The sequence below is a fragment of the Armigeres subalbatus genome, chromosome 3, assembly GCF_024139115.2.
Source record: "Armigeres subalbatus isolate Guangzhou_Male chromosome 3, GZ_Asu_2, whole genome shotgun sequence".
In the NCBI taxonomy this organism is placed as follows: domain Eukaryota; kingdom Metazoa; phylum Arthropoda; class Insecta; order Diptera; family Culicidae; genus Armigeres; species Armigeres subalbatus.
In genome coordinates this window covers 129,250,885-129,261,944 of record NC_085141.1, presented here as the reverse complement: position 1 = coordinate 129,261,944, position 11,060 = coordinate 129,250,885, and the positions used below count along the sequence as shown (strand labels likewise).

The window sequence follows — 11,060 nt, the reverse complement described above, 5'->3', positions numbered from 1 at the left end:
CACAAAATTGCATCCCTTTAGACTTTTAGGCAACCCTTTCACTTGCATTCATAGCTCTGTGACGGCACACAACTGATAGATTCCTCTTTTGCCGAAGGTATCGACAAAAGAGGAAAATAAATCACAAAGGAGTAGTTTGCGCAACCCTTTTCCTAAGGTGGTTGGTGCAGAGCACGGGGAAAAATCTTTAAGGAGAAATGGGTGAGAGTTTTCTGCCTCCGGCAAAGTCGCATCGTCGTTTCGCACATTTCTCAGGAATCAATTGAAGTTCCTGTCCCGGGTTCGTCGGTCGGCCGCGCTGTACCTGATGATGACGATCGTGGCTGGGGTGAGGAATCAAATTATTTTGTCTGTCAAGGCATTGGGAATGCATCAGGAAATCTCCTCACAAATTTAGAGCGAGAACTTTTCTATCTAGCATAGAGGCAAGTTGGCATAAAATCGGCAATTTTGCATTCGGGTCTCCGGTGAAATGGGTGAAAGGGGTTGCATTTTCACGTGGGAATAAGTAACGATCAGTTATTTGCATCCGTTTAATCTGCATAGAGCGAATTTCAATATATCAAGAATGGTACAATACTCGACATCTCAGATATAACCGTGAGAAAAGGATCGAACGGATTGGAAAGATTAGTTAACAGCCGTTGAACATTTGGCGTGCAATAACGGTTGATTAGGTAGACGACGCATCGTTGACATTTAGAATGTTTGTTGAGGATTGAAATTTGTTCTTTTTTCACAACCCTTCAACTGAATTTTACATAGCGTCAGGCAGTAGAGCTGAGTTTGGAATAGGGCTGTGGACCAGAATGGCAAACGAATTATCATCGGATCCATTCAGATGACCATAAATTGGTACTCTGCCATGCATGGTGTGTATCAAAGAGGACCTCCAACGGCTACAAATTTTGAAATCTGTGAAATGTAAACTACGTATGGCGTTAACCGATCTCCAATGTAGAGTTCCATAATTGGTGTCACAAAAACTGTTAGCGACAAATATCCTCACAAAAAACACTGAATGTTGCACTATTTTGATCGTAGCTTTTGAGCTTTTGAGTCAGATCTGGGCATTTTCAATGGGAAATAATGAAACAGATTTTTTTGTCGAATTCACCTTATTGAGAGTAAATTGGATAAGGATAAATGCCTAAGGGAAGTAAATTGTTTTTTTTTTGTGCGGAGACTAACCGTTGTATTAATAATCTTTATACATAAAAATGAATTTCTGTCTGTCTGAACCTTATAGACTCGGAAACTACTGAGCCGATAGGTGTAAAAAAAATGTATGCAGAGGTTTTTGGGGCCGGGGAAGGTTCTTAAGATGGTTCGAAACCCCTCCCTCTTTTGGAAAGGGGGGCTCCCATACAAATGAAACATAAATTTCTGCATAACTCGAAAACTAATTTGGGAATAAACCAATTTTAGGCGAAACGAAGTTTGTCGGGCCTGCTAGTAATGAATAATATGTAGTATGTTCTAGTTTTATTCAAAGTAATTCTATGAAATTAGCAACAAACAAAATCGTTCCTCAACAAGAGAAGTCTTCCGAAAAATTTTATCACAATTTATTCATTAAATTTTTTGCTGGAATCACAAGTAGTGCCGGGGAAACTTATCAAGAATCATTTTTGATACTTTTTGATTTCTTCTGATATTTATCAAAGCTGGTTTAATTTTTCGTTGCACTACCTTTTATATTTATCTCAAAGTCCCAAGAAGTTTCCTATGGGGTTTTCTTTTGGCTAGATATTGTAAGAATTTCATTTAAACATACAGTATTGCACAAAACATATGCAACTGATATCTAACTGATATGAAAATCTCTACAATACATTTATTATTTTAATTACAGCTCATGAGCATGTTTTTGTTGACAATATAGTATTATATGCCAGTCATCTCCAGTCATCAAACGGTGAAAATTTGAAGATTTATTCTCAACTCCACCATTTAGTAAATAATTAAAATACTGCTTGTCCTTAACATGTCCCGTTTTTAAAATGAGTTTATCGCGTTTTTTCAACAAAACGGTCTGGTCAGCCTAAAGATATGTGATGGTGAAGTTTTTTGACGTTGGACAACGTCTTACCCGAAGGTACTGGATGTCAAATCAGAATCTAAAACAGAGCTGTTATTTCCACTCACACTGTGCACCATGTGATAATTTCATCGCACATCACCGTGAGCAGCGAAAAAACTCATTGTGTAAATAAACCAACACTGCGTGTGAAGACGACAACGATGTGTGAGCAGACCATTCCTCAATGAGGAGTTCTTTCAGAGAGAGCCCAATCAAAAACAAAAATTTGGTACTCACTGTGTTGATGAACGATGTTGTTGATATCATTCCACCTAGTACAACATTGATAAAGAACCACAATTTTTTTTCTGTTTTTTCGCTCATAGGGATCTTTTATTTTCCGAATGAAATTCAAATCAAACTTAAAATCAGCAATTCAATAATTGACGGATAACCCTGCCCACAGAGCAAGATTACTTCTGACGAACATCGAATAGTTTGTGATAGATGCCGTTTTGTTCTTATTGGAAAGCGAGAGCGATGCTTATAATCGGTTGTTTTTCAATTTGAGTTTTATTTAGCAAATAAGACGCAGCCTAAAACAAAGCTTATTTATGTATACCTTAACAATACAGAATTGTCTCATTTGTCATAAGACGAGTTTGTACCATCCCATTTAATTCCACCACTTGATTGTACCTACATATTTCGAATTCAACTGAAGACGCCCTTACTGTTGAGGTCGAAATACGTATCTGTCAAGGTACAATCAAGTGGTGGAATTAAATGGGATGATACAAACACGTCTCATGACAAGTGAAGACATTCCACTAAAAAGCTCGAAATAATTTTCTTAACAGAATTGTCTATCAACTAATATAATATACTAACATTTCAACAGGCATTTTAACAAGTCATAGTATGTTCTCTTAGGGTCTGTCTCATTTGGAGAATTAAACTTAAAAGTGACAGTTCGAAAATTAAAAAATCACCCCGTTATAAGAATGGCTGGTGCGACCCAGCAATTCCAATAGGACATCGATGGAAAATAATTCGATATCTGTCAAAAGTAATCTTGCTCTGCGAGCAGAGTTATTGGATAATTATTGAAATGTCACTTTTTCTAATTTCAGTTTAATTATCCAATTCAGACAGACCTTTAATTAATTTTTTTTTATCACATAAGTGTTTACCGGAAGTAATTTGGTTGAAACAATTTTCAACATTTATTGACATAAATTATTCAAAATGTGGCTGGTAAAATGGAAAGGAAAATGCAAAAAAACATATTTGTGTGGAAAAATTGCCTGCGGTAATAATTTTTTTATATAGGACATTTCGACATATTGAGCTAGTTCTCTGCCTTTCTTCACACTTTTTCTCCTTCGAGGATTTTATCTAATGAACTGTCAGTGGTTATGTGACAAGTGCCTTCGATTAAGCAAATTCATCAAAGACGTTGAATAATGGCTTCTAAAAACCGATCAAATGTGGAATTGTTTGATTATTTCAAAAATAAAAAGTGGATTTCGGAAGATGGAAAAGAGATGAGTGCAGTAACATGTAATCTGTGCAACGATCCTGAAAGAACAATTAAATGTTCCGCCAAATGAAATTTGAAACGGCACATTATTCTCAAGCACAAGGACAAGGCAATAGAACTTGGTTTTCAGGAGGAAGCTGTGTGCTCCGATTCTTCAATATCGTTAACAACTGCTCCAGGAACTAAGAAGAGAGTTTCTTTTACAGTAGATCCGAATCGCTACATAATGAATTTGGTGCAATGGGTAACAGTTGGCAACGTACCTCTTCAGTTTTTCAATCTGGAATGCGTTCAGGAAGTTCTCCATCCGATTCACGATTCATTGAAAATTGGTCATATGAATCGTCATAACGTTATCCAGTACATTCACGAGGTTACTACAAAACTAGTAAAATTCATTTCCTTGGAGTTGAATGGAAAGCAAATTTCGATTAAAGCAGATATTGCCTCACGAAAGGGTAGAACAATACTCGGAATCAATGCACAATTTATTAAGCAAGGTCAAATTGTCGTTCGTACATTGGTTATGTGCGAAAGATTCGACAGGAACACGGCTGAGAACATCATGGAAGAAGTTTTGAAAGCGCTGTCGACATTCGGCGTCGAATTGGCCCAAGTGTATAGTATCACTACTGACAATGGCAGCAACATGCTGAAAGCCTCAAAACTTCTCCGGAACTGCCAGGAGCTTAACGATAACATCATGGATGAATGTGAAGATATCGATGCCAATAAAAGTTACTTGGATACTGTACAAGATGACATAACGGACATTGATGACGAACTCTCAGAAAGGTAAGTGAATATTTGTAGCGGTGGTCTAATATATTTGACTTATTGCTTATACTTGAAAATTTAGCGAAAACTCTTCAACTGATACATCCGATTCCGAGATGCACTGGGACGATGAATTTCAACTGCAAGAGATCCAAGATGAACTTCCAGTAATAGAAAAGGCAAGTCTCATAGGAATAAGGTGCGCGGCACATACAGTACAACTTTCAGTGTTAGACGTTTTGAGAAAGGATTCGCTTGCCAAATTCCTGAAGAAAATCCGGAAGCTTGTGAAAATTTTGAGAGCCCAGCCGTATGGCAACTCATTCAAGCTTGACAAATCGAGGAAACTTCCGTTTCTTGATGGTGACACGCGCTGGGGCTCATCTTACTTGATGGTTGATTGTCTTCTACAGCAGCAAGATTTCATCAACAGCTTACTCTCAGCCGATTTGAAAAAACAATATGGTACCTGTTTTTGGAAACGTGTGGACCAATTTGTCGATGCAACCAGACCTCTGTATGTTTTGACTAAACGCATTCAGGAAGAAACGCTCACATGTGGGTCATTCTATTTATATTGGAAAGAATGTTGTCTGGAGCTAGAAGAATCCACAGAAACCCTTGCGAAACAATTACTGGAAGCACTAATCCAACGTAAACCAATGTGGTTCAACAATGCTGCTTTCTACGCTGCATTATATGTAGATCTCAGGTTGAATGAGTTTGATCCACCTGTTCTCACAGCAGAGCAAAAAGAAGAGGCAATTGTAAGTATTGATTGTTGCATTATTGTTCATAGGTTTTTAAATATCCAAATACTTTGCAGAAGCATCTGTTGGCTACATGGCAATCACTACAGGCTATTGGCGGGAAGAAAACAATGTCCGAAGACCTTGATCCATCCAGTCCTTCAACCTCAAAAAGCGCACCTCTGAAACGTGTCCAACAACTTCTTTTAGTGAGCCGTCAGTCGAAGCCATCTGACATAACTGAAATGGAAAAAAAGATTAGACGTATCTCGCTAGAACCGGCTTTGCCTCTGGATTGTGATGTCATTGAGTGGTGGGAGAAGCAATATAACAAAGATGTGGGCCTTGTTCAGCTTGTTCTCACTGTACTGCAGCTCCCGTGTACTCAAGTTTCTGTTGAGCGATCTTTCAACGGTTTGGGGCAAATTTTGTCAAAGTTCCGATTATCTCTTGGATCGTTGTCATTGCAGCAGATTTTGTTCCTGAAAGCTAACAAGGATATGATTAAAACAGTTTACTTTGATTTTAAATAATCGTGACATGCAAACTGTAGCAGTCGAATGCGATGAATAAAGATTGATTTCAATAAATGAATTTGAAAGCCTGATTATTTGGTGTTGCGAGTTTTTACTAATTGGGAAAAAACAGCTGTTGAAATTATATAATATAATACGTTGATGTAAGAGCCCAGCAGAATTGATACGTTTGCATACCTTTTGGCAGTTTTCCCATGGGACGTACGCAAACGTAATTATCTATTTCACTGAGCTCTGCACTCGGATTTCAATCAGTAAAATACAACGCCAACTGCGTCTAGCGCGTCTTCGCGAAAAAAAATCATTTCAGTTTGTTTGAACTGGGTTTGAACAAAATCAGTTGTTTGTAGTATCTTGATAGAACTTTATTCTGGGTGGGATCTTTGTAAACTGAGGAAGCTTTTAACGCATTTTGGTTTTGTTTAACGATAGCCTTTGGATTGAATGAAATATTGAGTAAACCTTACAAGAATTCGATGAAAAATCGCATTTTAAAAAGGAATTGACGACATGTATCCGTGTAAAAAGCGACCCCACTTCAAGATTATATTGTGATATTCGGTTGTCCTTGCTGGAGACTGTATTGAAAGTTATACGACCAAAAGACCGGCAAAGTTTTTACCTTTGTCTGTTGAGCACATCATACTCACTAGTTGATGAATTTACGGCAACTGACGGAAGTTTAAGAAACCGTTTGATAAGATCGTGTACTGGGGTCACTTTTTACGCGGGTTTATACGCGGATTTTAGGATTCACGTGGTTTTCGGGAGCCGCGCGTTTCTTAAAAGATGTTTGCAATTTACGTCGGTTTTTGTACGGTTTTGATTCACGCGGGACAAATCCCCCGCAACAAAAACCAACTTCAGTGTACAATATTGCGTACGGGAGAATCGGCTCACACGATCTTCCGATTTACAAAAGTATGGAACATAACGGTACAATATCGGTAACACGTACAATATCACTTATTTTTCACATTTTCGACGCAAATTTCAGGTTTAAGGTCATCAATCAAAGCCGAGAGTTTATCAATAAAAGCCGAGAAAGAATAAACGGGTGATGCTAGAATAAATTTCGTCTTATCGCTACCTTATTATGATTTTCACGTTTCGATTCTTGATTGAATTCCCAGTTCCGGCAAGCTACTTCAAATTAAATTACCATGATTTTCTTGAACTTTGAACATTTTCAATGACAGAAGTACCTATACCAATTTGCATAGGCTGCTGCGTTTTTACATGATCATCAAAACAAGACAACGCAAGTTTCCTTTTAGTTCATTTTTCTTTCACACTTGGTTCTTAGTTCTCAAAACTCATTGAGGACCACAATGAGTATATGCCACTATTTTTCCTCAACTCTTTGTGCCAGCAACACGCATTTCTTGAAGAGTAAAAACACAGTGAGGACACATTGTGGAATAGAATGGAAGAAATGAGTGATAACCACAACACACTCTCTCAGGTCAATTATGAGGAGTGCGAGAGAGACACACATTCCATCTACACTGAGGAGTATTCCAGCCCTGCTAAAATTGAGAAGCGTCAAGAAATCATGTTTGATTTTAAACGCTAATAGCGCCTTCCTCTTTCGATGGATTCGTAAGATTTATATATCAATCAACTCGGAAACTCTTCAGCAATTTGTCAATTTCATAGAAACTCAAGATTATTTACGATAAACTATTGAAAATTTCAATTCTTGTCAAACTAAGTACATTTTCAAATCCAACCAATTCCGTACGTGCATTTCCAACACGGACATCAGAATAATGTAAGTTATGGGCCTTTTGGCCCAACGAAAGATTTTTTTGTATAAAAGAAGCAGTGCCTTCCGAGCTTGATGTGGTTATCAAATTTTACAAACAAATCGATGCCTCCTAAAGGCTAAAATGTAGAAATAAAAGATAAATTTCATTATATAAAAATAACATTTAAAAATACATTAGAAATACTTCTAAAGCACATGTGGAGATTGGGCAAATCAAGCATCCGAAAGATATTCAATTTGCAAAAAAGAGAGCTAACCGCGGTGGAGGTTGGTACTCGGATTCTGATGGCTTTTCCGCAAACGTGACCTTTAAGTGGTCTTGTTGTGTAGGGGTTATCACGCCTATCTAGAGAGTAGGAGGTTGAGGGTTCGGGTCCCTCCAAGACACGTGGATTCTTTTTCGCAAATTTCATATCAATTTGTCCATTTCGAAACATATGCTGTGCATATGCACAGCCAAGATATTTAACAAAAAAAATTTTTTTATGTTATGAAGTTGAAGGAAAAATTTCAAACATAAAGATCAATATCAAAACCAGCTCCGGAGCCGGACAATACTAAATACTCGTCCTACTTGGTTGGCATGTGTACAAAAATACATATGAGAGAGTTGGTTCTGAAAATGTATTGCGAGAGATCGGCTGGTACCTGGTGCTGGGAATTTGGTTTCATCAGTACCTGCTAAGCTGCGGTGGACGATGGAGGTCCTTCGTAGTTTAGTAGGGAAAGCACCTGTCATGCGAACTGGGGTCGTGGGATCAAACCCCACCGAAGGGGCGGTTACCCTTCAATACCTTTTCCGAACTAAATCTATCACACGTTGTACATATGCATAATCAAGTTTCAGACATAGTAATTTGATACTTTTGTTTTTCTAAGTTCGTTTATTTTGTAGGCTCAGGCGTGTGTAACACTTTACGGAGCCTATGTACGTACAATCAATATCATTTTATTATTAAATTAAATAGGAGAGGGCAGTGGCGTAGCTAGAAAATTGGTCTGGGGGGGGGGGTTTCCGAACATTTTTTTTTCATGAAAAAAAAAATTCTTCCCAAAATTTTGTCTCTGGGGGGGGGGGGGTTTAGGCCCAAAACCACCCCCGTGGCTACGCCACTGGGAGAGGGATATAAGCCAACGTACTAACTTTGATACTTTATTTAAATTTTATTTATTTTTCAAGTTCATCTGCAAGAAAATGCAGAAACATTATTTGATTAGGCTTACGACTATTTTGTGCGAACTTTGGGCTTTACGAATCAACCTCAACTAATGTTGAACGCCAATTTGATTTGCATTTTTTTTAGGTTTCGCTCAGCGATTGCCCAATACATTCGATTTAGCATAGCTCTGGTGAGTTATTGCAGTTACCGGACGCAGGTTGTCGGTGTTATACTATTCTCCCGCACGGACCTAGTGTGTTTATTTTGTCATTTCAAAAAAGCCATCAGACGTTTTTGCAAACATTCTTTTACTTAAAAATTTTGGTTAATAGTGCCAGTTGTCACACTTTCCTGCCCACTGTTTCAAATCGCTTTCCAAATAAAATACTTTTTGAAGAACTTTATAATTTCGTTGCCTAAACTTGTGAATCTGCCCTTTAGTATGTGCCGTGTAAAAACTTTTGACCTGGAAGCTGCGCCTTGGCATAAGTTTCAACATCCATTATGACGCCACTTTTCAATATCCTGTTCCTCTTGCTATGAGGTCATATCGATAACTGATTTGTAAATGACAATATCAAAACACAAGCAGCATTCGATACGCACACATCTTCAAAACGACGAGTGTGCAAGTTCTTGAAATGCTTGATTAAAAGATACACTAAATCGGCCATTTAGGTCATATGATTGAAAATGTAATTTGGGTGAACAGTCATACGACCTTAAATGACGTTACTATTCCGAATGGGTTGTTGATTGCCGACCGAAAATGTCGTTTGTTAGAAATTTAATGAATATGAAAGGTGATTAATGGTAATTGGTAAAAGAGAAGAGAGAAATGAGAAGTGGGACGTATCATTTCTCACTCTTCATTTCTCATTTCTGAATGTGAAAATGAAAAATGCGTAATGAGAAATAAGATGAGAGAAATAAGTAGTGAGAATTGGGACGTCTTATAACTCATTCGTTATTTCCCACTTTTACTCCTCATTGCACTGTGAAAATAAGAAGCGAGAAATAAAAAGTTAGCATTAAGTAGCGCCACGTCTCACATCTCATTTCTCACTTCTCATGAAATGAAAAATGAGGAGTACTTTGTCTCACTTTTCTCACTTCTCAAATCTTAGTTCTCACTCATTATTTCTCATTTTATCTCTCAGTTGACATATCTCTCTTGTCACTAATTAGGGTATAATGACCAATCTTCTTCTTCTTCTTATTGGCATTACATCCCCACACTGGGACAGAGCCGCCTCACAGCTTAGTGTTCATTAAGCACTTCCACAGTTATTAACTGCAAGGTTTCTAAGCCAGGTTACCATTTTTGCATTTGTATATCATGAGGCTAGCACGATGATACTTTTATGCCCAGGGAAGTCGAGACAATTTCCAATCCGAAGATTGCCTAGACCGGGACCGGGAATCGAACCCAGCCACCCTCAGCATGGTCTTGCTTTGTAGCCGCGCGTCTTACCGCACGGCTAAGGAGGGCCCCAATGACCAATAGTCAGCATCATATAAACATTTTACTATGAAACTCCATATTCCATATTATATTCCATTGATTTAATTACATTCATTGGAAATGCTATGGGAAGTGAAAATACATTATTTTCCCAATTTTGTAAAAAATAACCACAAGGGTGTCCATTATAGGAATATTCCCTCCAGGATTTCGTCCGAAAGTTCCTCCAAGAATTTCTCCGGAAGTTTATCCAAGAACTCCTCCGGATGTTCCTTCAGGATTTCGTCCGAAAGTTCCATTCGGATGTCGCCCGGAAGTAATTCCAGGATTTCGTCCGGAAGTTCTTCCAGGATTTCGTCAAGAAGTTCCTACAAGATTTTGTCAAGATTTTGTTCAGGATTTCTTCTGGAAGTTCCATCAGGATGTCATCCGGAAGTTCCTTCAGGATTTCATCCGGAAATTCCTCCAGTGTTTCGTGGGGAAGTTTCCCTAGGATTTCGTATGGGAATTCGTTCGGAAGTTCCTTCAGGGTTTTGTGTGGAAGTTCCTCCAGTATTTCGTGGGGAAAATCCTTTAGGACTTCGAACGGAAGTTTATCCACAATTTCTTGCGGTAGTTCCTCCATGATGTCGTCCGTAAGTTTCTCCAAGATTCCATCCGGAGGTCCCTCCAGGATGTCGTCCAGAAGCTCCTCCAGGTTGTTGTCCAGAAGTTCCGACAGGATTTGGTCCAGAAGTTCCTACTGTTCATCCAGAATTACGTCCGGAAGTTCCTCCAGGATTTCGTCCGGAATTTCCTCCATGATTTCGTTCAAAAGTTCCTCCAGAATTACGTCTGGAAGTTCCTCCAAGATTTCGTCTGGAATTTCCTCCATGATTTCGTGTGGAAGTTCTTCCAGGATGTCGTCCAGAAGTTCCTCCAGGATTTCGTCCGGAAGTTCCTCCAGGATTAAGTGTGGACTGATTTGCCTGGAAGCTCCTCCAGGATTTCGACCGAAAGTTTCTCCAAGATTTTTACTAAAAATTCCAACTGGAAT

At 38.5% G+C, this 11,060-nt stretch overlaps 1 protein-coding gene across 1 annotated transcript; it reads left to right on the top strand.

Annotated features, from left to right (window-relative positions):
• Positions 1-3,109: 3,109 nt before the first annotated feature.
• On the top strand, positions 3,110-5,625 carry LOC134221981 (uncharacterized). Its single transcript, XM_062701139.1, is given in 3 exon segments — positions 3,110-4,361; positions 4,426-5,110; positions 5,170-5,625. Coding segments are annotated over 3 exon segments (2,013 nt in total). The 5' UTR covers positions 3,110-3,489.
• Positions 5,626-11,060: the final 5,435 nt, after the last annotated feature.